This window comes from Oncorhynchus clarkii, chromosome 12, assembly GCF_045791955.1.
Source record: "Oncorhynchus clarkii lewisi isolate Uvic-CL-2024 chromosome 12, UVic_Ocla_1.0, whole genome shotgun sequence".
NCBI classification, from domain to species: domain Eukaryota; kingdom Metazoa; phylum Chordata; class Actinopteri; order Salmoniformes; family Salmonidae; genus Oncorhynchus; species Oncorhynchus clarkii.
In genome coordinates, this window is record NC_092158.1 from 39,657,982 (window position 1) to 39,683,434 (window position 25,453).

The following is a 25,453-nucleotide window of genomic DNA, read 5'->3' on the forward strand; positions in this document are numbered from 1 at the left end:
CCCATTTCTCAGAAAGTTGTAGCCATTTCGGAAGATAGCATCCTACACGACCCAAAATGCATACATGAAAACAAGCATCACCATAAACCTACCGACAAGAGAAAAAACTACAAAAAGGACCATGGCAGGGAGATGATGTAATACCTGCCCACTACTTCATCACATCCCTGCATAATGGCCAGAAAAAAAATAATCCCTTGTTCACCAGATATTAAGTGAATAATTGATTGGGGAAACTATTACAAAAGCCCCAAAGCTGATTAAAGAAATTCTGTAGCAAAGTGCTCCAAGGCAAAAAAGTACAAAGTCCCAAATAGCTAGCTGACAATTGCCAGTGCATTTAAAATGTCAATGAACTGTGAATGAATAATGGCACAGTTTTAGTTTTCTACGACATCTTGAGTCTCATCTGGATTCATGGCATATGAGACCTTTGAAGGAAACTATATATTCCAGGAAATATTCTAAATATTGTAAAGATAGCTTTTGAAATTAAATCCTAAAATACCCAGACACCACACAAACTTCAAATCACAGTAAATGAACCCGAGTTGCTTTGGAAAGATAAACTGTGGCATTCTCTGTCCTGTTGTACGGAGAGTTGCTCCTTGGCCAGTGTCATGCAGGATGAAATCAGATCACAAAAAAGCAGCAGCACATGATGATGACGACAGAGTCTAATGTGTCCTACAGCACTGCGCGACTCTCTGGAGTCTTTGCTCCATCGTCCTCAGATCAGGTTCCATCCCAAACAGGAGGGACCCAGAGGACACAGCCCACACAGCCATGCTTTTGTCACAAGGTTGCTCTCACCAACACTCCAGATGGTCTCTCAAATAGCTTGAGAGATTTGCCAGCAAAAAGTCAATGGAATGATTAGCAGTCAGTTACACGGCAAAATTAAACATAGCTTGGGCTCATGTGGAAAGGTTTGTGCATTAAGCTTTTTTAGTCAGGGTTACCAGAGGGGGGGGGGGGGTAACCTTTGATCATGCTTTGTTAAATCAAAGAAGAGGGATGAGGGGAGCTGTGGAGGCTCTCAGTGAGTTGGACCCTCTCAGTCTGAGTTGTCTGCTGGCTAGTGACTCAGCATCAAGATGGGAGCATCAGCCAAACTCAGACCTGCCTGCCTGCCTTTTACCTACTCTTCCCCTCCACCACCTCATCACACTGAGGGCTGGGAAACCGCTGCGTCACCACACACACAACTCATTCCCAAAAGCTGCTCTGGCAGAGTAGCCGAGAGAGAGAGAGAGAGAGAGAGAGAGAGAGAGGCAAAAAGAGAGCACAACGAGCTGCTGTCTGATGCTATAAACAGCAATCGGACATCACCTTTCCCCTTAAATCCCTGGGTAACGTCATCTTTCAACACATCACTCTGGATTATATTTTTCTAATCCCTGCTGCTGCAATTACTGTTCAGTTTCCCTGTTGCTGTAGTCAAGGAACTTAAAGAACTGCCAAAATACTCATGAAAGATTGAGGCAGCGTTTCAAAAAGTGAAAGCAGATTTTAAAAAGGTCATGCTTTTATCAAGTAGGCAATATTCTTTGACTAATGACTACAAAATCAAATCACATCTCACGCAATTAAGTAGCTTTCGAACAGAATAGTGCTTGGTGTGAATATTGCTTCATATTACCCCAACCATATTGTTAATTTTTTGTGTGTGTAGAGGGACCTTAAAAATTATATAATTGAAGAGTACAATCAATGACTGTGTTAGGGGTGGCCTAAAAACGGGCAGCTAGCGTCTATGCTAATTGTTAGCATTATCGCTAGTTAGCATTTTTCTATTTGCTTACACACAAAAAAGTTAACATGTGGTTGGGGTAATATGAAGCAATGTTCACACCAAGCACTATTCTGTTGGAAAGCTACTTGATTGTGTGAGGTGTAGTCATTATTCAGAAAGCATATTGCACAAATACTCATGATAACGCTAAAATCATTATCAAACCGTAAATCCATCACTGTAATATCCCGAAAATATTTCACTTTGATTGACATGAACGGGCACTAAACTGCTGTAATACTAAACCGCTGCCTGCAAATCTACCATGAGAAGGTGGCGAGTCATGCAGATATTATGTAGCCTATGGTAGTGTGTATGGCCTAATACATCACCGGGCCAAGCTTCCTTCCATCCAGTACCTATTTTCTAGGCAGTGTCAGAGGAAGGCCCCAAAAAATTGTCAAAAGACTCCAGTCACCCAAGCAATAGACTGTTCTCTCTGCTACTGCACGGCAAGCGGTGCCTCAAATTTGTCGTTTTTGAAGTTCTTCTTGGTAAACCCGTCTCGCGTTGCAATTAATGCATACTTCATGTAACCGATGTGAAATGGCTAGCTAGTTAGCGGTGGTGCGCGCTAATAGCGGCTCGGTGACGTCACTCGCTCTGGGACCTTGAAGTAGTGGTTCTCCTTGCTCTGCAAGGGCCGCGGCTTTTGTGGCGTGATAGGTAACGATGCTTCGTGAGTGACTGATGTGTGCAGAGGGTCCCTGGTTCGAGCCCAGGTTGGGGCGAGGAGAGGGAAGGAAGCTATACTGTTACATTCACATACAGGAAATGTGTGATTTTCCAAGTAGTGTTATTTAGCAGTCATTGAAGGCACAATCTGGGATACTTAATTTTGTGTAATGGTCATGTAAATTAACAACATATGCCCCCACACTACAACCTTAGTACAATTGTCTTACCCTATGATAACCCAAAACATAAAATTGCATTACTGTTTATGCATTTGTTGACATACACCTATAGCTTTCAAATATGCTTAAAACAATTGTGTCGATCTCTGGGACAGTGGCAGGGCTCTGCTGCTGGGTTGACTAAGAAATATAGCTTTAAATACAGGCTTGAGTTACGAGTAGAATTACATTACACATATACACTGAGTATACAAAACATTAAGAACACAAGGTGTCAAAAGCGTTCCACAGGAATGGTGGCCCATGTTGACGCCAATGCTTCCCATGTTGACTCCAATGCTTCTCACAGTTCTCAAGTTGGCTGGATGTCCTTCTTGATACACACGGGAAACTGTTGAGCGTGAAAAACCCCTTAGCGTTGCGGTTCTTGACACAAACCAGTGCGCCTGGCACCTGCTACCATACCCCATTCAAAGACACTTCAATCTTTTGTCTTGCCCAGTCACCCTCTGAATGGCACACATACACCATCCATGTCACAGTTGTCTCAAGGCTTAAAAAAACTTCTTTAACCTGCCTCCTCCCCTTCATCAACACAGATTAAAGTGGATTTAAGAAATTACATCAATAAGGGATCATAGCTTTCACCTGGTCAGTCTCATGGAAACAGCAGGCGTTCATACTGTTTTGTACACTCAGTGTATATCACAAGGTTAAATTTTTAATATGATCAAAGCCAGCTAAAAAGATGTGGCCTATTTTGTCATTAATTCAGATTACTTTTAAGGACTTCTGAGGTTCGGTAAATTCTCCCCAAAAATATTGGTGCTTTGACTGAACACTTTTCCAAATGATGTCTACTGAAAGCATTCACACACAGTAAAATCTCATGTCTCATCACATGTAAAAAATAATTATATGGCATGTACACATGTATCTGGCAATCAAAAAATGTAAAATGAATAGGGTGAAAAATAAGTAGTTAAGACAGATATTAGCAAAGACATTCCAGTTGCATCAGTTGTTTTACTTGACTGATTCAACTCAGCAGTGAAAGCAAGCCTATAGCCCTGTAATCGAATCTTCTCAGTTCTATTTTGAAATCTCAGTCTGTCTGCAGTGAGTGGGAATTCTGCAGATCATTAAGTACTCATTTATCAACGTCTCTCACCAGGCAACACAATGCAGCAGAATCACAGAGAGTAACCAGCCTTCTGAACCCCAGCAACAGTACCTAATTAGCATAGCCTACCACCAAGAAGAAACTGTGTGATTGGCTTGTGCTTTCTCCGGCTTGCCCAATCAGAAGACAGTATGCAAATACCATACTTTTGTTGCTAGGGCAGAGCTCCGCTCTATTGTCCAATAGGAAAACAAGTAATAAACAAGAAATGGAAAAATCACTGTCAAATTTCCAAGCTTTTTTTTAACACATTATTTGCTGGATGAAATGAATGTAGCAGTTTAGAACCTGGAGCCAGAGTCTCCAAGAACAGAGCTCTAGCAAACGTCCAACCTAAGATAAGGGAGTGGAGCCGAGTACCACAACCGTGATGGGAAAGAGTGATATATTCTGAATCTTTTTTGCCTGATACTATGAACTTGGTAACCAGAATTAAATTATATTTAGAAAACAAAATCTTGAGTTAAGTTTATAATCCCAGAACACAATGTATTTGCTTCTGACCACACATCATGAATAACAGCATTAAAACATTTAATAATAAAAAGAGACAGTCATGGTGACTACACAGTTGAAATACTTTCCTATTAACATTTAGTCTAAACTATTGTTCCTTTTAATAGAGAATCAATATACACTACTGTATTTCTGGGGGAGAATTTTGGACAGCTTCAATACAATCTCAGCAAAATACATTAATGCACAATTTAAAGCTCGCTTGGTTGATTCTACTAGACAGCATGAGTATGCTGTTGGGAAATCCAACCGGGCTGAGGCAGCACATTTACGATTGCTTTTACAGTAAACTGGCATTCCAATTTTTTCTTGACAGGCAGGTGTAATCTAGAAAAAAAACACCCTGAAAGCAGAAAAGGTGAGGCCATGTCTTCTTCTCCCTCAAAACTGGGCCGAAGTTCAGTGACAACTAAAGTGGAGTTGAGCTATAGTCCACCAGAGGTCAATTGAAACTACAGCTACAGCAGTTTTAATTGATTCATCAATTACACAAACAAACTTAGCCTAAGAGTCAAACCTGGTGTCTATTCAATGAATTTATGTATTTATTTATTTGTACATTATTTACGCATTTCTGCCTTCAATATTTTTTGTAGATACTTTTGTCCTAAGTGCCAGATCAATTCCCACTTTTTACACCAGGCCTGATGTCAGGGCTGGGACGATTCTGGAATTTTGGATAACGATTCATTGTTATGCAAATTGCACAGTTGTCATAATTGTAATTTTTACATTTTTACATTTTTCCAATTTTGGATTGTAATACCTGGCGCTTTGGCATTTTCCAACCATTGCAGCATGGTTGGCATTTACCTGTAACATCAACTCAGTTGCGGTGAGGTGGGAGGAGTGGCAATATCTGAGGTGTGTCCTTAAAAACAAGGACATGTCTGTCTAAGTGACCTCAAATATTAGCGTGAACTAAGCTAGAAGAGGAAATCAATCTCCTAAAAAAGAAAACATGAATGTCCTTGAGTGGCCCAGTCTTTCAGACAAGGTGACTGAAAATGTTTGATGCAAGAAACCACTTTACAAAATAAAATGCTTTATTATTCCCATACCATTATTACACAGAATCAGACAAATTATGCTACCCTCTGCCTATTGGCTACTTAGTCTATTCAAGCCTGTCTCAAAATACAACATTGCCAATTTAAGAAAGAAAAAAGGCTCTTTACCGGACTGGCTTTTCAAAGATGTCTATAAAAGTAATCGTTTTGTGGTCTTGTAGGAAGCAATCACTCCCATATGGCTGTCTACAAATTATCTATAACTGGGCTAATAACTCATTAACTAGCAAAGGATATGAACAAAAATGTGCACACGTGGCTACATGCAGCTCTTTCTGTTGATCTCAAGACAAGCGTATCTACTCACGACCACAGCTGTAAACACAGTCCAGTTCATCCATATATGGCAATGGTCTATTGGAATATAGGCCTACTGTAGCTCTGATTGGTTATGCCCCACAGGTCTGTGTAGAGTACAGGCTGAGTCATGCACAATATAATCTTTCTCTGATACGTTCTGCCTACAACAATCTCTTGCATAGTTCCTTTTGTTTCTGTATGTTGCATTGAAAGTGGCTAATATTGCATTGATTCGATCACAATTTCCACAGTAAAGGGAAACGTTGATAGTGTTAACTAACAGGGAAAACGGTAGAAAGTTGAGTGACGTTCAATCTCATCCTCTGTGGGCTGATATTTCTTCTACGCTCTGCACGGCAGTCCCGTCTCTGGGCTACTGCACGCCCGCGCGCAGCTTAGAGGGAACATTGGTCCTCTCCGCATACCCATAACATGATGTAGCCACCACTATGCTTGAAAATATGGAGAGTGATACTCAGTAATGTGATGTATTGGATGTGTCAAACATAACACTTTGTATTCAGGACAAAAAGTTCATTGATTTGCCACATTTGTTTCTATATGACTTGACTGTGATTTGAATGACTACCTCATCTCTGTACCCCACACATAAAGATAGATATTTGTAAGGTCCCTTAGTTGAGCAGTGAATTTCAAATATATATTCAACTACAAAGACCAGTCAGTGCCTCACAAAGATGGGCACCTATTGGTAGATGGGTAAAAAAGGCAGACACTGAATATCCCTTTGAGCATAGTGAAGTTATTAATAACACTTTAGATTGTGTATCAATACACCCAGTCACTACAAAGATACAGGTGTCCTTCCCAGGAAGGAAACCGCTCAGGAATTTCAATATGAGGCAAATGGTGACTTTAAAATAGTTTGAGTTTAACGGCTGTGATAAGATAAAACTGAGGATGAATCAACAACATTGTAGTTACTCCACAATGCAAAGCATGAAAAGGAGGAAGCGTGTACAGAATTAAAAAACTCAAAAACATGCATCCTGTTTGCAATTAGGCACTAAAATAAATGAACTTTATCCTGAAAAGCGGTATGTTTGAGGCAAATCTAACAACATCACCGAGTACCACAATTCATATTTTCAAGCATGGTGGTGGCTCCATCACATATTACAGGCAAGGACTAAGGAGTTTTTTTTTTTTAATAAAAAGAAACTGAGTAGGTAGAGTGAAGCACAGGTCAAATCTGGTTCAGTCTCCTTTCCAACAGACAAAGGGACACAAATTCATCTTTCAGCAGGACAATAACATAAAACACAAGGCTAAATATACATTTAGTTAATTTACAGCCTTATTCTAAAATTAATTAAATCGTTTTTTCCCCCCTCATTGATCTACACACAATAGCCCATAATGACAAAGCAAAAACAGGTTTTAAGAAATGTTTGCAAATGTATTAAAAAAAAACCCTGAAATATTACATTTACATAAGTATTCAGACTAGAGGTCGACCGATTATGATTTTTCAACGCCGACACCGATTGGAGGACCAAAAAAAGCAGATACCGATTAATGAGACGATTTTTATATATATATATATATATATATATATATATATATATATATATATATATATATATATATATATATATATATATATATATGTAATAATGACAATAATACTGAATGAACACTTATTTTAACTTAATACATCAATAACATCTATTTAGTCTCAAATAAATAATGAAACATGTTCAATTTGGTTTAAATAATGCAAAAACAAAGTGTTGGAGAAGAAAGTAAAAGTGCAATATTTGCTATGTAAAAAAGCTAACGTTTCAGTTCCTTGCTCAGAACATGAGAACATATGAAAGCTGGTGGTTCCTTTTAACATGAATCTTCAATATTCCCAGGTAGGAAGTGAATGAATGCTTACGAGCCTGCTGCTACCTACCACTGCTCAGTCAGACTGCTCTATCAAATATCAAATCCTAGAATTATAATATAACACAAAGAAATACGAGCCTTAGGTCATTAATATGATAAAATCCAGAAACTATCATTTTGAAAACAAACGTTTATTCTTTCAGTGAAATACGGAACAGTTCCGTATTTTATCTAACGCGTGGCATCCCTAAGTCTATATATTGCTGTTACATTGCACAACCTTCAACGTTATGTCATAATTATGTACAATTCCGGCAAATTAATTACTGTCTTTGTTAGGAAGAAATGGTCTTCACACCGTTCGTTAAGAGCCAGGCAGCCCAAACTGCTGCATATACCCTGACTGCTTGCACAGAACTCAAGAGAAGTGACACAATTTCCCTAGTAAAAATAAATTAATCTTAGCAGGCAATATTAACTAAATATGCAGGTGTAAAAATATATACATGTGTATTGATTTTAAGAAAGGCATTGATGTTTATGGTTAGGTACACATTGGTGCAATGACCGTGCTTTTTTCGCGAATGTGCTTGTTAAATCGTCAACCATTTGGCAAAGTAGGCTTTGATTCGATGATAAATGAACAGGTACCGCATCGATTGCATGCAACGATGGACAAGCTAGATAAACTAGTAATATCATCAACCATGATAGTTAACTAGTGATTATGTTAATATTTATTGTTTTTTTATTCGATAAGTTTAATGTTAGCTAGCAACTTACCTTGGCTCCTTGCTGCACTCACGTAAAAGGTAGCCAGCCTGCCACGCAGTCTCCTCGTGGAGTGCAATGTAATCGGTGTCCAAAAATGCAGATTACCGATTGTTATAAAAACTTGAAATCGGCCATAATTAATCGGCCATTCCGATTAATCGGTCGACCTCTAATTCAGACCCTTATTAACACAGTACTTGCATTTTAATTTTTTTTTTTTTTTAATGTATCACCTTTGGCAGCGATTACAGCCTCTGGTCTTCTTGGGTATGACGCTACAAGTTTGGAACGCCTGTATTTGGGGAGTTACTCACATTCTTCTCTGCAGATCCGCTCAAGCTTTGTTAGGTTGGATGAGAAGCACAACAATTTTCAGGTCTCTCCAGAGATGTTCGATCGGGTTCAAGTCAGGGCTCTGGCTGGGCCACTCAAGGACATTCAGAAACTTGCCCCGAAGCCAATCCTGCTTTGTCCTGGCTGTGTGCTTAGGGTCATTGTCCTGTTGGAAGGTAAACCTTCGCCCTAGTCTGAGGTCCAGAGCGGTCAGGAGCAGGTTTTCATCAAGGATCTCTCTGTACTTTGCTCCATTCATCTTTCCCTTGATCCTGGCTAGTCTCCCAGTCCCTGCCTCTGAAAAACAAACCCACAGCATGATGCTAACACCACCATGATTCACCGTAGGGATGGTGCCAGGTTTCCTTGTTTCTCATGGTCTGAGAGTCCTTTAGGTGCCTTTCGGCAAAATCCAAGCGGGCTGTCATGCGCCTTTTACAGAGGAGTGGCTTCCGTCTGGCCACTCTACCATAAAGGCCTGATTGGTGGAGTGCTGCAGAGATGTTTGTCCTTCTGGAAGATTCTCCCAGAGGAACTCTGGAGCCATGTCAGTGATAATTGTATTCTTGGTCACCTCCTTGACCAAGGCCCTTCTCCTCTGATTGTTCAGTTTGGCCTGTCGGCCAGCTCTAAGAAGAGTCTTGGTGTTTCCAAACTTCTTCCATTTAATAATGGAGGACGCTGTGTTCTTGGGGACTTTCAATGATGCAAAAATAAATTGGAACACTTCCCCAGATCTGTGCCTTGACACAATCCTGTCTCGGAGCTCTACGGACAATTCCTTAGACCTCATGGCTTGTTTTTTGCGCTGACATGCACTGTCAACTGTGAAACTTTATAGACAGGGGTCTGCCTTTCCAAATCATGTCCAATCAATTGAATTTAACACAGGTGGACTCCAATCAAGTTGAATAAACATCTCAAGTTGTAGAAACAAAAATGATCAATGGAAACAGGATGTACTGGAGCTCAATTTCAAATTCATTTCTGAATACTTATGTAAATACAGTGATGTTTTATTTTTTATTATAAATTTGCAAAAATTTGACTAACTCTTTTTCGTTTTGTCATAATAGGGTATTGTGTATGAGGAATTTGTATTTATTTAATCAATTTTAGAATAAGGCTGTAACGTAACAAAATGTGGAAAAAGGGAAGGGGTCTGAATACTTTCTAATGCACTTTACGTTGGAGTTGCTTACCAAGATGACATTGAATGTTCCTGAGTGGCCGAGTTACAGTTGACTTAAATTGGCTTGAAAATCTATGGCAAGATTTTCACTCCCGCCAGATTGTTCCAGTCAGTCCTGGGATTCAAACCGGCAACCCTCTAATTACTGGCTTGCCTCTCTAACCCCGTGGCTACCTCCACCCCCATATGAAGCCTAGGTAAGGATATATCTGAGGCATGTAAGCCTATTAATGTAATCAGTATTAGGCTGCTATGACATTTTTAAGGTACTGAACATCAATGATGTAAAGAAGGCATGAAACACATGTCCATAAGTCACAGACAGTATTTCCCTACATTTAACAAACAAAAGTGAGAGAAAGGAAGAGAAAGCGAGAGATCAGCAGCTAACCTGTATGCATTGTCTCCTGGTAACTCTCATATCATCCTGGCAGGAGAGTCCAGCAGCACACCACAGCTCACTGGAGAAAGACAAACAATTAACTATATTAGCCTTAGTGTATTTGTGCTTGCAAGGCTATTTCCTGTTAGGCTATGTCGTAACCTTGATTATTACCTATATCTAATTATTTTCTGGTGCTGCACCTTCCAACCATAAAAGCCCACCCACTTGGGAGCCAGGCCCCCACCACTGGGGAGCGAGGCCCAGCCAATCAGAATTACTTTTTTTCACACAAAAAGGGCTATATTGCAGACAGAAACACTCCTAAATGTCAGCTGCTGTCTGGGTGGCTTGTCTCAGACGATTCTGCAGGTGAAGATGCCGGATGTAGAAGTCCTGGGCTGGTGTGATTGCACATGGTCTGCGGTTGTGAGGCCAGTTGAACGTACTGCCAAATTCTCTGAAACAACGTTGGAGGCGGCTTATGGAAACATTACATTGCAGTCAGCATGCAATGCATTGTACGACACCTCAAAACTTGACATCTGTGGCATTGTGTTGTGTGACAAAGTTGCACATTTTAGAGTGGCCTTGTATTGTCCCCTGCACAAGGTGCACCTGTGTAATGATCATGCTGTTCAAACTTCTTGATATGCCACACTTGTCAGGTGGATAATTATCTCTGCAAAGGATAAACGCTCACTAACAGGGATATAAACAAATTTGCGCACACATTTGAGGGGGAAAAGGTAGCTTTTTGTGCATGACATTTGTCCTGATCATGTAGGCCTGATAATTGTTCTGCCTAATTCAGTGGTTTTTCCCAAATTAAGTTCTGTTTGTTTTTCCAGGTTTCAGATTTTTTCCTGATGTTCATGTTTTTGTCCAGAAAAATCACACTTAAAAAAAAAAATAGAAAAATCAACAAATGTGGATGTTCTAAGTCCACAATGTTTAAACCACATCAGTAGACCACTTGAGTTCAGGGAAAAAGCTAATACATGTTCATTTTTGGGTATAGATACACTTTCAATTCAAGTGTGCAGTCTGCTCACCAGCAACAGACTTGCTTGGTTAGCACATTTCTGTAGCACCCTTTATTTTTTATTTTTTTTTATTTAACGAGGCAGTTAACTTAGGGATCAGCGTCCCGTCAACGGGACAGTTGTAAATCATGCAACGCCTTATTTTAGAGAAACAACAAATGTCGTTACATATAAGTGTTTGAAATCGGCTGAAAGCTTAAATTCTTGTTAACATAACTGCACTGTCCAATTTACAGTAGCTATTACTGCGAAAAAATGCCATGCTATTGTTTGAGGAGAGGTCCTAACAAATAAACACTTTTTTCACCGCGATAGGTTTGATAAATTCACCTCTGAAGGTGAAATATGTACTTACATTCTGAAATCTTGCTCTGATTTATCATCCAATGGGTCCCAGAGATAACATGAAGAATCATTTTGTTAGATAAAATCCTTGTTCATATCCTAAAAAGGTCCATAAAGCATGCACGATCAATCTTGTATTTCCACTTGAATTTGCAAAGAAAGAAAAAGAAAGATCTAACCCTAAACGTTGTTTCAACCAGTCAAATTACGTTTGTATGTATTCCTCAGAGATCCTAGAATGTAACCAGACTTCCCTATATCATTAGGGGTGTAGTATAACCTATAGGACACCAAATTTGGTCAGAGAGCGACACCTTCATGGCACACCGATGACGCGGGTGGTCTTCACTTGATCGACTCTAACTTTGTCAAATAAGCACCAATCGGGGTCAAACAAAGCTAGCTAGATAGCCAATGAGCTGGGCTTTACGGGAGTTTCCCATAAAATAAACCCTGTATCTGTAGCAAAATGTAGCTGCTTTTTCCTTTTGGACAAAAAATATCCAAATATCCAAATATTCAGAGTTATGACGTTATGAAAATGTTGAAATGTAGTTCAATCATGTTGTCATGTAGTTCAAATCATACATCAAGTGAAACTTTGCACATACACTGCTGTCATCTTGAGGATACCATCAGAATTACAACCAGAGTGATGGCTGGAAGTGGGACCTTTCTGTTGCATTACAAAGATGGTTTGTATTTTCTTCTACCAGATCTATTCTGTCATATTCTCCTACATTCGATTCACATTACCACAAACTTCAAAGTGTTTCCTTTTCAAATGGTACCAAGAATATGCATCTTTGCTTCAGGGCCTGAGCTACAGGCAGTTAGATTTGGGTATGTCATTTTAGGCGAAAATTGAAAAAAAGGGTCTATCCCTAAGATTTAATAACAAATTCTTATTGACAATGACGGCCTACCCCGGCTAAAACCTAACCAAGAAGACGCTGGGCCTATTGTGCGCCGCCCTATGGGACTTCCAATCATGGCCGGTTGTGATACAGCCTGGATTGGACCAAGGTCTGTAGTGACACCTCTAGCACTGAGATGCAGTGCCTTAGACTGCTGCGCCACTCGGGAGCCCGAGTTTGCTAAACAAATCACCACTGGATTGATCCAAATAATCATGATATCATTCTTCCAGGTAGGCATAGACTTTTGAGTTTTTTGGGGAACGCCTTTCCACCTACCAGAAGACTGTTGTCATTAGCACCATCACTAATGGCTACACATAGTACTAGACACATACAGACAGGGGCATTCCTGGGCCGTTGCCTCTTCAGAAAGTTGGTAAGAAAATACAAATCGCTCATGCATTTCTAAATGTCTTATCGTAATCTTGGGCAAATTAATAAATGTTCTAATAAATTCAATACATTTAGTAGATTTCCTACTATTCAATACATTTTTGAATACTGTTGAATTCCGTTTTAATGTCTGGATTCCATGATTCCAGATTTTATAGGGCCCTAGGCATTGGTCTTTAAACCACCAATGCCATTTTCATGAGATAAAAAATATCATGCTAATTGGACAACAAATAATATTCTGATGAAAATCAATACATTTAGTATCCTCTTCATATATCGCATTAGCTGTGCATGGAGATTGGTTCACGTCGTTTCTCAATCGTATTATCTTTCTACTCTGACCGTCTGTTTTGGGCTCGGTCTCGCTACCAAACATGCAATCTTTTTTGAACAGAACTGGAATATGTTCAAAATCCCCACTTGCGCCTCCATTATCGGTAATAATGGGCATACCACATATAGCATCTGTCGGTCATTGCTCTGGGTATACCTCAAACAGCAAAGTGCACAAACCTGGCCACGCTTGATATATCAAACTTTTGCTATAGCCAGTTGACATGCATGCTATAACAGCTCTTTTGCCAGTCAACATTTTTAAACAACTGTTGCAGTGGCTTAAACGAAGGGATGGAATGGAAATTGTTACGAAATAGCAGCGTCGCTAACATGCCACATCATCATGAGCATTAAAACAGAATTCAACGATATTCAAAAATGTATTGACCTTAGTAGGGAATCAACTAAACTTATTGAACATGTATTAATTTGCCCAAGTTTATCATAAGACATGAACAGAATGAATCAGTGAATCGTATTTCCAACTTTCTGAAGAGGCAAAGAGAATGCCCCTGTCTGTGTGTGTGCGGAGCGCGCGTCGACCATTGTGTAACTGTTCGCGATGATGTTAATGAAAACAGTCTTCTGATAGGTTATCCAAAAATGTTCTCAATTAATGTTAATGATATCATGATTATTTTCACCAATCCAGAGGGTATTTGTCTTGCAAACTCTACCATAATGTGTGCTACAAAAACACAGCTAAAACAATAGCCTCTTGCTAGGTGCACACTTGAATTAAAAGGTTACACCCAAAAATCAAAATTTATCAGATTTTTCCCAGACCTCAAAAATGGTCTCCTGATGTAGTTTAATTATTGTTGTGGACTAAGAACATCAAATGGGAAAATAGAAAACAAAAACAGAGAAAACAAAATTTGGCAAAAAATCGAACAGATTTTATAGGACCCTACCTAATAATTTTAAATACATAAGGCCATGCAAAATCACAAATACACTATATTTAACACTTATTTTTTCTTTTTTTCAAGATGTGGGCTATTACTTACTTTTTTTGTGGTAATAAAACACATCGTTTGAAGAAAACATCATCTGCAATTCATATATAAGTAAGACTTTAATCTCAGGAGAAGACTGGTTACTTTTACTTAGAAAATAGAGGTAAGCAAGCACTGGCAAATCCTAGCAGAAAACCTGGTTGTCTGCTTTCCAACAGGCAGACACTGGGAGATGAATTCCCCTTTCAGCAAGACAATAACTTAAAAAACAAGGCCAAATCTACACTGGGGTTGCTTACCAAGACAGTGAATGTTCCTGAGTGGCCAAGTTACAGTTTTGACTTAAATATCTATGACAAGATATGAAAATGGTTGTCTAGCAATGATCAACAACCAATTTGACAGAGATTGAAGAATTTTCAAAATAATAAATGGGCAAATGTTGCACAATCCTGGTGTGGAAAGCTCTTAGGGACTTACCCAGAAAGTCACTCACAGCTGTAACAGCTGGGGTGTTGGTTAAATTATCTTTTTAAACAAAAAATGAACCGAGCAGCAGTTTTTTTCCTGTGATCGCCAGAGTGGGGAAAGTTCATTGAGACACGGAGTGTGCGCAAAGACCACTCCATGTGGGATTTCAAACTGCTCAACCGCTCACATATTCTGACTGGTAGGAAGGATGTATGACATGCTTTTCACATTTGTATCCCAAACCATTATTTTGTATCATGCATAAAGGTTAGCCTGGCTGATGCAACCCCACGTGACTCTCAGCGCTAATCTGGAAAGAAGGCCGTTTGGAAATGCAATATTCGCTCAGAAATTGTGCGACAAGTTTGATTGGTTTTCTTTTTATATATATATAAAAAAGAGGTAGATCTCAGCTTTCTTTTTGACTGCTAAAGTGATTATGACTCGGAGTCGGTTGGTGACCACTGTCATAGACTATTCATGGCACCGGTATCGCCAGGATATAGCGGTATCTTTGGGAAAGCCTTGCGAGCACTCTTCGTCTTCGTGGGTGGGGGGTGTTTTTGTCTTATAATATGAAATTACAGTAGGCTACCGGTAGCCTGTATTGATTACCCTTTTCAGACATTATGCAATGTGGCCCCTTGAAAGCGCCTCGGCTATGTCATGTTTGTCTGTTAGGGTAGGCTACACTACAGCTTTTTAAATGCCGACACAAAACCTTCTCTGGAGAGATGAACGGGCATTTTACTTGTCTGTAAAGGAATGCAGCTCTGAAGCAGGACTAACGTCCACTAGGCGACCAGAACTGTTAATCAAATAATCTCAAACTGCTACACGCAGCCTGCCTGCAGACCACCCTTTCCTAAAAAAGTTTGTTAAGTAACGTGATTTACCAAGACATTTACTAGAAAGAAAACATTTAGCTACCCAACCATAAAAAAAAAACAGCAGCACATAAATCAGGAATGTTTGTTGTTGTTAGGGAAACAATACAGAACATTCTACGCCGGAGCAGAATTGTAGTGTCTGAAAAGGTACAGACGCGTCAAATTTGTATGAATTATTATTGTCTAAAAATTTGCAAATTGTTGCTATCAACATTTTACAATAGCTGCATTTTATGTCTGTGAACGGTCACGGTGGATATAACTTCATTGCCCGAACCTTAAAAGGTAATTCATATGTTACAGGGCCATTATTCTGCATTGTAAATTGACGTGGAATTGTATGAAACAGATTTTTAAAAATGGCAGTTTAAATGTTAACCTCTAGCATCGAGCAATCCAGTATCCGGGAGCGTAATCATAGCCTCAAGCTCATTACCATAACGCAACGTTTCCCATTCAAGAAAATCGCAAATTAAATGAAATAAATATATTGAAACACAAGCGTAGCCTTTTGTTAACAACACTGTCATCTCAGATTTTCAAAATATGCTTTAACCAAAGCTACACAAGCATTTGTGTAAGAGTATTGATAACCTAGCATAGCATTAAGCCTAGCATTCAGCAGGCAACATTTTCACAAAAACAAGAAAAGCATTCAAATAAAATAATTTACCTTTGAAGAACTTTGGATGTTTTCAATGACGAGACTCTGTTAGATAACAAATGTTCATTTTTTCCAAAAATATTATTTGTGTAAGAGAAATAGCTCAGTTTTGTTCATCACGTTTGGCTAAGAAAAAAAATACGAAAATGCAGTCACTTACAACGCCAAACTTTTTTCCAAATTAGCTCCATAATATCGACAGAAACATGGCAAACGTTGTTTAGAATCAATCCTCAAGGTGTTTTTCACAATTCTATTCGATGAAAAATCATTCCTGGCAGTCGGTTTCTCATCAGAGGCAAACTGAAAAATACTGCAGCTGGAGATTACGCAATAATTGCGACGGAGGACACCAAGCGACCAAATCAAATCAAATCACATTTTATTTGTCACATACACATGGTTAGCAGATGTTAATGCGAGTGTAGCGAAATGCTTGTGCTTCTAGTTCCGACAATGCGGTAATAACAAGTAATCTAACTAACAATTCCAAAACTACTGTCTTGTGCACAGTGTAAGGGGATAAAGAATATGTACATAAGGATATATGAATGAGTGATGGTACAGAGCAGCATAGGCAAGATACAGTAGATGGTATCGAGTACAGTATGTACAAATGAGATGAGTATGTAAACAAAGTGGCATAGTTTAAAGTGGCTAGTGATACATGTATTACATAAGGATACAGTCGATGATATAGAGTACAGTATATACGTATGCATATGAGATGAATAATGTAGGGTAAGTAACATTATATAAGGTAGCATTGTTTAAAGTGGCTAGTGATATATTTACATCATTTCCCATCAATTCCCATTATTAAAGTGGCTGGAGTTGAGTCAGTGTCAGTGTGTTGGCAGCAGCCACTCAGTGTTAGTGGTGGCTGTTTAACAGTCTGATGGCCTTGAGATAGAAGCTGTTTTTCAGTCTCTCGGTCCCAGCTTTGATGCACCTGTACTGACCTCGCCTTCTGGATGATAGCGGGGTGAACAGACAGTGGCTCGGGTGGTTGATGTCCTTGATGATCTTTATGGCCTTCCTGTGACATCGGGTGGTGTAGGTGTCCTGGAGGGCAGGTAGTTTGCCCCCGGTGATGCGTTGTGCAGACCTCACTACCCTCTGGAGAGCCTTACGGTTGAGGGCGGTGCAGTTGCCATACCAGGCGGTGATACAGCCCGCCAGGATGCTCTCGATTGTGCATCTGTAGAAGTTTGTGAGTGCTTTTGGTGACAAGCCGAATTTCTTCAGCCTCCTGAGGTTGAAGAGGCGCTGCTGCGCCTTCTTCACGATGCTGTCTGTGTGAGTGGACCAATTCAGTTTGTCTGTGATGTGTATGCCGAGGAACTTAAAACTTGCTACCCTCTCCACTACTGTTCCATCGATGTGGATAGGGGGGTGTTCCCTCTGCTGTTTCCTGAAGTCCACAATCATCTCCTTAGTTTTGTTGACGTTGAGTGTGAGGTTATTTTCCTGACACCACACTCCGAGGGCCCTCACCTCCTCCCTGTAGGCCGTCTCGTCGTTGTTGGTAATCAAGCCTACCACTGTTGTGTCGTCCGCAAACTTGATGATTGAGTTGGAGGCGTGCGTGGCCACGCAGTCGTGGGTGAACAGGGAGTACAGGAGAGGGCTCAGAACGCACCCTTGTGGGGCCCCAGTGTTGAGGATCAGCGGGGAGGAGATGTTGTTGCCTACCCTCACCACCTGGGGGCGGCCCGTCAGGAAGTCCAGTACCCAGTTGCACAGGGCGGGGTCGAGACCCAGGGTCTCGAGCTTGATGACGAGCTTGGAGGGTACTATGGTGTTGAATGCCGAGCTGTAGTCGATGAACAGCATTCTCACATAGGTATTCCTCTTGTCCAGATGGGTTAGGGCAGTGTGCAGTGTGGTTGAGATTGCATCGTCTGTGGACCTATTTGGGCGGTAAGCAAATTGGAGTGGGTCTAGGGTGTCAGGTAGGGTGGAGGTGATATGGTCCTCGACTAGTCTCTCAAAGCACTTCATGATGACGGATGTGAGTGCTACGGGGCGGTAGTCGTTTAGCTCAGTTACCTTAGCTTTCTTGGGAACAGGAACAATGGTGGCCCTCTTGAAGCATGTGGGAACAGCAGACTGGTATAGGGATTGATTGAATATGTCCGTAAACACACCGGCCAGCTGGTCTGCGCATGCTCTGAGGGCGCGGCTGGGGATGCCGTCTGGGCCTGCAGCCTTGCGAGGGTTAACACGTTTAAATGTCTTACTCACCTCGGCTGCAGTGAAGGAGAGACCGCATGTTTTCGTTGCAGGCCGTGTCAGTGGCACTGTATTGTCCTCAAAGCGGGCAAAAAAGTTATTTAGTCTGCCTGGGAGCAAGACATCCTGGTCCGTGACTGGGCTGGATTTCTTCCTGTAGTCCGTGATTGACTGTAGACCCTGCCACATGCCTCTTGTGTCTGAGCCGTTGAATTGAGATTCTACTTTGTCTCTGTACTGGCGCTTAGCTTGTTTGATAGCCTTGCGGAGGGAATAGCTGCACTGTTTGCATTCGGTCATGTTACCAGACACCTTGCCCTGATTAAAAGCAGTGGTTCGCGCTTTCAGTTTCACACGAATGCTGCCATCAATCCACGGTTTCTGGTTAGGGAATGTTTTAATCGTTGCTATGGGAAAGACATCTTCAACGCACGTTCTAATGAACTCGCACACCGAATCAGCGTATTCGTCAATGTTGTTATCTGACGCAATACGAAACATCTCCCAGTCCACGTGATGGAAGCAGTCTTGGAGTGTGGAGTCAGCTTGGTCGGACCAGCGTTGGACAGACCTCAGCGTGGGAGCCTCTTGTTTTAGTTTCTGTCTGTAGGCAGGGATCAACAAAATGGAGTCGTGGTCAGCTTTTCCGAAAGGGGGGCGGGGCAGGGCCTTATATGCGTCGCGGAAGTTAGAGTAACAATGATCCAAGGTCTTTCCACCCCTGGTTGCGCAATCGATATGCTGATAAAATTTAGGGAGTCTTGTTTTCAGATTAGCCTTGTTAAAATCCCCAGCTACAATGAATGCAGCCTCCGGATAAATCGTTTCCAGTTTGCAGAGAGTTAAATAAAGTTCGTTCAGAGCCATCGATGTGTCTGCTTGGGGGGGATATATACGGCTGTGATTATAATCGAAGAGAATTCTCTTGGTAGATAATGCGGTCTACATTTGATTGTGAGGAATTCTAAATCAGGTGAACAGAAGGATTTGAGTTCCTGTATGTTCCTGTATGTTTCTTTCATCACACCATGTCACGTTGGCCATGAGGCATACGCCCCCGCCCCACCTGGTAAATATAGTCTCTTATGGTCAATCTTCCAATGATATGCCTACAAATACGTCACAATGCTGCAGACACCTTGGGGAAAACGTGGAAAAGGTAAGCTGACTTCTAGCTCCTCCACAGCCATATAAGGAGTCATTGCCATGAGGCGGTTTCAAAAAATGCGGCACTTCCCGATTGTATTTTTATCTGGGTTTTTTCTGTAACATCAGTTCTGTGGCACTCACAGACAATATCTTTGCAGTTTTGGAAACGTCAGAGTGTTTTCTTTCCAAAGCTGTCAATTATATGCATAGTCGAGCATCTTTTCGTGACAAAATATCTTGTTAAAAACGGGAACGTTTTTCATCCAAAAATTAAAAGAGCGCCCCCTATATCGAAGAAGTTAAGCTAAATTGTCCATTTGTCACATCCCTTATATCTAGTAGAGATGGGCATTTGAAATCTATTTCACTATTAAAATAATATGACATTTTTTCCAGATATTTCAGATAGTCTAAATAAAAAAAATGCTCTTAGATCTCCTGATCAATCAGAATGATGCAAATACCGGTACCACAACAGCTGGCGTGGTTGTTTTTTGACTGCTATTCTCCAGTAGTTTTGGCTAACAGTCAGCAACAATGAAAGAGAAGAATGATTTTCACCATGATAGAAATGATTCTGTTTCAAAAACGTTTTCTGGTGAGTGTTTTGCATTGATCTGTGTTATCAGTGTTATCACTAGGCTATTTGAAGTGGACAAAATACCATAGGCTACCATTGTTAGAACTGACTGAAGGGCTACATGTAATATGAAAATAAAGCACCTTTGTTTAAAATGCAACCTGAATGAGAGAAGAAAATGTTTGCCATAACACCAAAAATGGATGAGCATGCTTTGTAATGTTTATAAAACTAGAAATGTATTACTAGTAAGAAGTAATGTGGTATATTTCTCAAGCCTTTTGACCAAGAGCCATAAAGTATTCACACCCCTCGACTTTCCACATTCTGTTTTGTTATAAAGTAGGATTCAAATGGATTTAATTGCCATTTTTGGTCAACAATCTACACAAAATATTCTAATGTCAAAGTGGAAGAAAACTTCTAAACACAGATGACGTTCTACAACTGAACATCAAGAATCAACAAAGTGCCTGCCCTGTCACAAAATGCTGAGTGATACAGCATATTTATTATTATAGTTTATGACTCCACACGGACATTTTTCGCTGGGCGATATGGCCAAAATATATCACAGTATTTTTCACATTTTTGACAGTATAAACGTATGAGACAGTATTTCATGTTTCTGAATAAGAAAAACACGAACAAAATGTTTACACCTTTATTTAACTAGGCAAGTCAGTTAAGAACACATTGTGGGTGGGTTAACTGCCTTGTTCAGGGGCAGAACAACAGATTTTTACCTTGTCAGCTCAGGGATTCAATCTTACAACCTTACGGTTAAAAGTCCAACGCTCTAACCACCTGCCTTACATTGCACTCCACGAGGAGTCTGCCTGTTACGCGAATGCAGTAAGAAGCAAAGGTCAGTTGCTAGCTAGCATTAAATTTATCTTAGAAAAAACAATCAATCATAAATCACTAATTAACTACACATGGTTGATGATATTACTAGTTTATCTAGCGTGTCCTGCGGTGCATATAATCGATGCGGTGCGCATTCGCGAAAAAGGACTGTCGTTGATCCAACGTGTACCTAACCATAAACATCAATGCCTTTCTTAAAATCAATACACAAGTATATATTTTTAAACCTGCATATTTAGTTAATATTGCCTGCTAACATTAATTTATTTTTATTAGGGAAATTGTGTCACTTCTCTTGCAACAGAGTCAGGGTATATGCCGCAGTTGGGGCCGCCTGGCTCGTTGCGAACTGTGTGAAGACTATTTCTTGATAACAAATACAACCAACTTCGCCAAACAGGAGATGATTTAACAAAAGCGCATTTGCGAAAAAAGCGCAATCGTTGCACGACTGTACCTAACCATAAACACCAATGCCTTTCTTAAAATCAATACACAGAAGTATATATTTTTAAACCTGCATATTTTGCTAAAAGAAATCCAGGTTAGCAGGCAATATTAACCAGGTGAAATTGTGTCACTTCTCTTGCGTTCATTGCACGCAGAGTCAGGGTATATGCAACAGTTTGGGCCGCCTGGCTCGTTGCGAACTTATTTGCCAGAATTTTACGTAATTATGACATAACATTGAAGATTGTGCAATGTAACAGGAATATTTAGACTTATGGATGGCACGCGTTAGATAAAATACGGAACGTTTTGTTTTCGAGATGATAGTTTCCGGATTTGACCATATTAATGACCTAAGGCTCGTATTTCTGTGTGTTATTATGTTAAAATTAAGTCTATGATTTGATAGAGCAGTCTGACTGAGCGATGGTAGGCAGCAGCAGGCTCGTAAGCATTCATTCAAACAGCACTTTTGTGCGTTTTGCCAGCAGCTCTTCGCAAGCACAGCCTTGTTTATGCCTATTAGCCCAATGGCTGGTGTAACCGATGTGAAATGGTTAGCTAGTTAGCGGGGTGCGCGCTAATTATGTTTCAAATGTCACTCGCTCTGAGACTTGGAGTAGTTATTCCCCTTGCTCTGCAAGGGCCGCGGATTTTGTGGAGCGATGGGTAACGCTGCTTCGAGTGTGGCTGTTGTCGATGTGTTCCTGGTTCGAGCCCAGGTAGGGGCGAGGAGAGGGACGGAAGCTATACTATTACACTGGCAATACTAAAGTGCCTATAAGAACATCCAATAGTCAAAGGTATATGAAATACAAATGGTATAGAGAGAAAGTCCTATAAATACTATATTAACTACAACCTAAAACCTCTTAACTTCTTAACCTCTAGCGTTGAGCAATCCCGTATCCGGAAGCGTAATCATAGCCTCAAGCTCATTACCATAACACAACGTTTCCTATTCATAAAAATCGCAAATGAAATGAAATAAATATATTGAAACACAAGCTTAGCCTTTTGTTAACAACACTGTCATCTCAGATTTTCAAAATATGCCAACGCTAGACAAGCATTTGTGTAAGTTTAGCATGGCATAATGCTATGCTAGGTGTATTGGCAGCAGGCAACATTTTCACAAAAATAAGAAAAGCAACCAAATTAAATCATTTACCTTTGAAGAACTTCAGATGCTTTCACTCAGGAGACTCCCAGCTAGATAGCAAATGTTCCTTTTTTCCGAAAATAATATTTTTGGAGGCGAAAAACGTCATGTTTGTTCATCCTGCTTGGCTGAGAAATCGACAGAAAAATACTTCAACTATAATGCATTAGCATAACGCAACTTTTTCTATTCATGAAAATCACAAATGAAATGAAATAAATATATTGAAACACAAGCTTAGCCTTTTGTTAACAACACTGTCATCTCAGATTTTTAAAATATGCGTTACAGCCAACGCTTGACAAGCATTTGTGTAAGTTTAGCATGGCATAATGCTATGCTAGGCTGTGCTGGCAGCAGGCAACATTTTCACAAAAATAAGAAAAGCAACCAAATTAAATAATTTACCTTTGAAGAACTTCAGATGCGTTCACTCAGGAGACTCCCAGTTAGATAGCAAATGTTCCTTTTTTCCAAAAATAATATTTTTGGAGGCGAAAAGCTTCACGTTTGTTCATCCTGCTTGGCTGAGAAATCGACCGAAAATACTTCAACTATAACGGCAAACTTTTTTCCAAATTTGCTCCATAATATCGACAGAAACACGGCAAACGTTGTTTAGGATCCATCCTCAAAGTGTTTTTAACATATGTATTCAATAATATATCTGTGGAGGCAGTTGGTTTCTCATAAGAAACTATTGGAAAAATGGCTACCTCAGTATTTAACGTTTTCTCTGGGAGACACCATGCGTTCACTCGCCCTATATGGTCTCTAACAGCCATTCTCCAATGGAAATGCCTAAAAAGACATCACAATGCTGCAGACACATTGGGGAAAATGTGGAAAACGTAAGCTGACTCCTAGCTGCTTCACAGCCATATAAGGAGTCATTGGCATGAGGCTGTTTCAAAAAATGCGGCACTTCCTGATTGGATCTTTATCTGGGTTTCGCCTGTAACATCAGTTCTGTGGCACTTACAGACAATATCTTTGCAGTTTTGGAAACGCCAGAGTGTTTTCATTCCAAAGCTGTCAATTATTTGCATAGTCGAGCATCTTTTCGTGACAAAATCTCTTGTTTAAAACGGGAACGTTTTTCATCCAAAAATTAAAATAGCGCCCCCTATATCCAAGAAGTTAAGATATAGGGGGCGCTTGCGTTCCACTTGGCCAAAAGCCAGGGAAAATGCAGCGCGGAAAATTCTAATAAAATGATATAAAAATCTAACTTTCATTAAATCACACGTAAGATACTAAATTAAAGCTACACTCGTTGTGAATCCAGCCAACATGTCAGATTTTAAAAAGGCTTTTCGGCGAAAGCATAAGAAGCTATTATCTGATGATAGCACAACAGTAAACAAAGAGAGTAGTATATTTCAACCCTGCAGGCGCTACACAAAACGCAGAAATAAAATATAAAACATGCCCATCCAAGCTACTCAATACTGCCCCCCTGTCACCAAGAAGTTAATCCACTTCCCCAGAGTCAGATGAACTCGTAAATATATTTTTTTTATGTCCCTGCGTGCAGTTTGAAGGAAGTTGCTAACTAGCGCAATTGCTAACTAGCGTAAGCACGACTAGAAGTCTAGCATGCTAGTAGATACCCACAGACTTCCAGTCATTGCCCTAACACTAGTTAGCATTGGCTCACTAAACGTCCTCTAACTTCCTTCATACTGTACACGAGAAACATAAAATGGTATCCACAAGTTCATCTGACACTGGGGAAGTAGATAAAGGGCATTGGCAAAATCCCGAAGTATCCCTTTAATTGTAAGGTACTTCATTGTTGACGCAGAAATTATTTTATAGAGATAAAACGGCTGCATTGGACATTTTAAGCTTTTGCGCTGACAACCATTGCGCTACGTTTTTGCCCATTCAATAAGCCTACAAAAGTAAAAAAATAAAAATAAAAAAATAAAAAACTACAAGGCTACTTTCCACGTTACTTTCAAAGCGTGTTCTACTGTAAAAATAGACATTCCATCACAGAGATAGACAATGAATCTCAACCGATTATGATATGGTGAAAATACAGTTTATGCCTACGTTTGAAAATCCTTCCAAAGTTGGTGCAGTAACATCTCCATCAACATCCGTGTACGTGCAGACAAGGTTCTCATGAATGTTGAATATTGGCCTAATGTTCATTAGACATATTTGTGTTGAAAATAGACGTTTTTACTTTCTTTTTTTCTCTTGGCTATTGCCCATACACAGCCAAAAACCGACAAATATGAACCGGCATAGAAATTACTGGCAGGAATCTTAAAATACAGATAGATGCCCGTGTAATCACTTGTTGAGGAGTTTGCTGCTGTGATTAAAGTCAAGTCAAAGGCAGAGATAATACAAATGCTTATTGTAAAGTACACTCAGCATGGAAGTTTTCTATAAGTAGCCTAAATAAAGAATGTGTCCCTGAGGTAATTCTGTTTCCAAGGAATCAACCATGTCATGACTGAAGCAGAAGCCCCTTTTAATTTGGGATGCATGATATATCGGTGAGCATATCAGAATCAGACAATATTAGCTAAAAATGCCAACATCGGCCCAATGTCTAGTTTAACGCCGATGTGCAAAACGGATGATGTGCAAAACCGATGTCAAAGCTGACGTGCTTAGCTATATAACTTAAGTAGCTGACGTAATGACGCCACGAAAAATACAGCGCTACACAGAACAAAATCAGAAAAATACCAAGCGCACATT

The 25,453-nt window shown here is 40.1% G+C and overlaps 1 protein-coding gene across 5 annotated transcripts in view; it reads right to left on the bottom strand.

The window, feature by feature from the left end:
- Positions 1-25,453, bottom strand: part of LOC139423176 (dual specificity tyrosine-phosphorylation-regulated kinase 1A-like) — a 45,540-nt gene that overhangs the window by 12,806 nt on the left and 7,281 nt on the right. For 3 of the 5 annotated variants that reach the window (XM_071174897.1, XM_071174896.1, XM_071174898.1), the window contains exon 2: positions 10,266-10,335. The exons of the other annotated variants lie outside the window; for them this stretch is intronic. In XM_071174897.1, coding sequence (XP_071030998.1) covers positions 10,266-10,275 — 10 coding nt within the window. In that variant the 5' untranslated portion in view covers positions 10,276-10,335. The remainder of the gene's footprint in view (positions 1-10,265; positions 10,336-25,453) is intronic. 5 annotated transcript variants of the gene reach the window in all.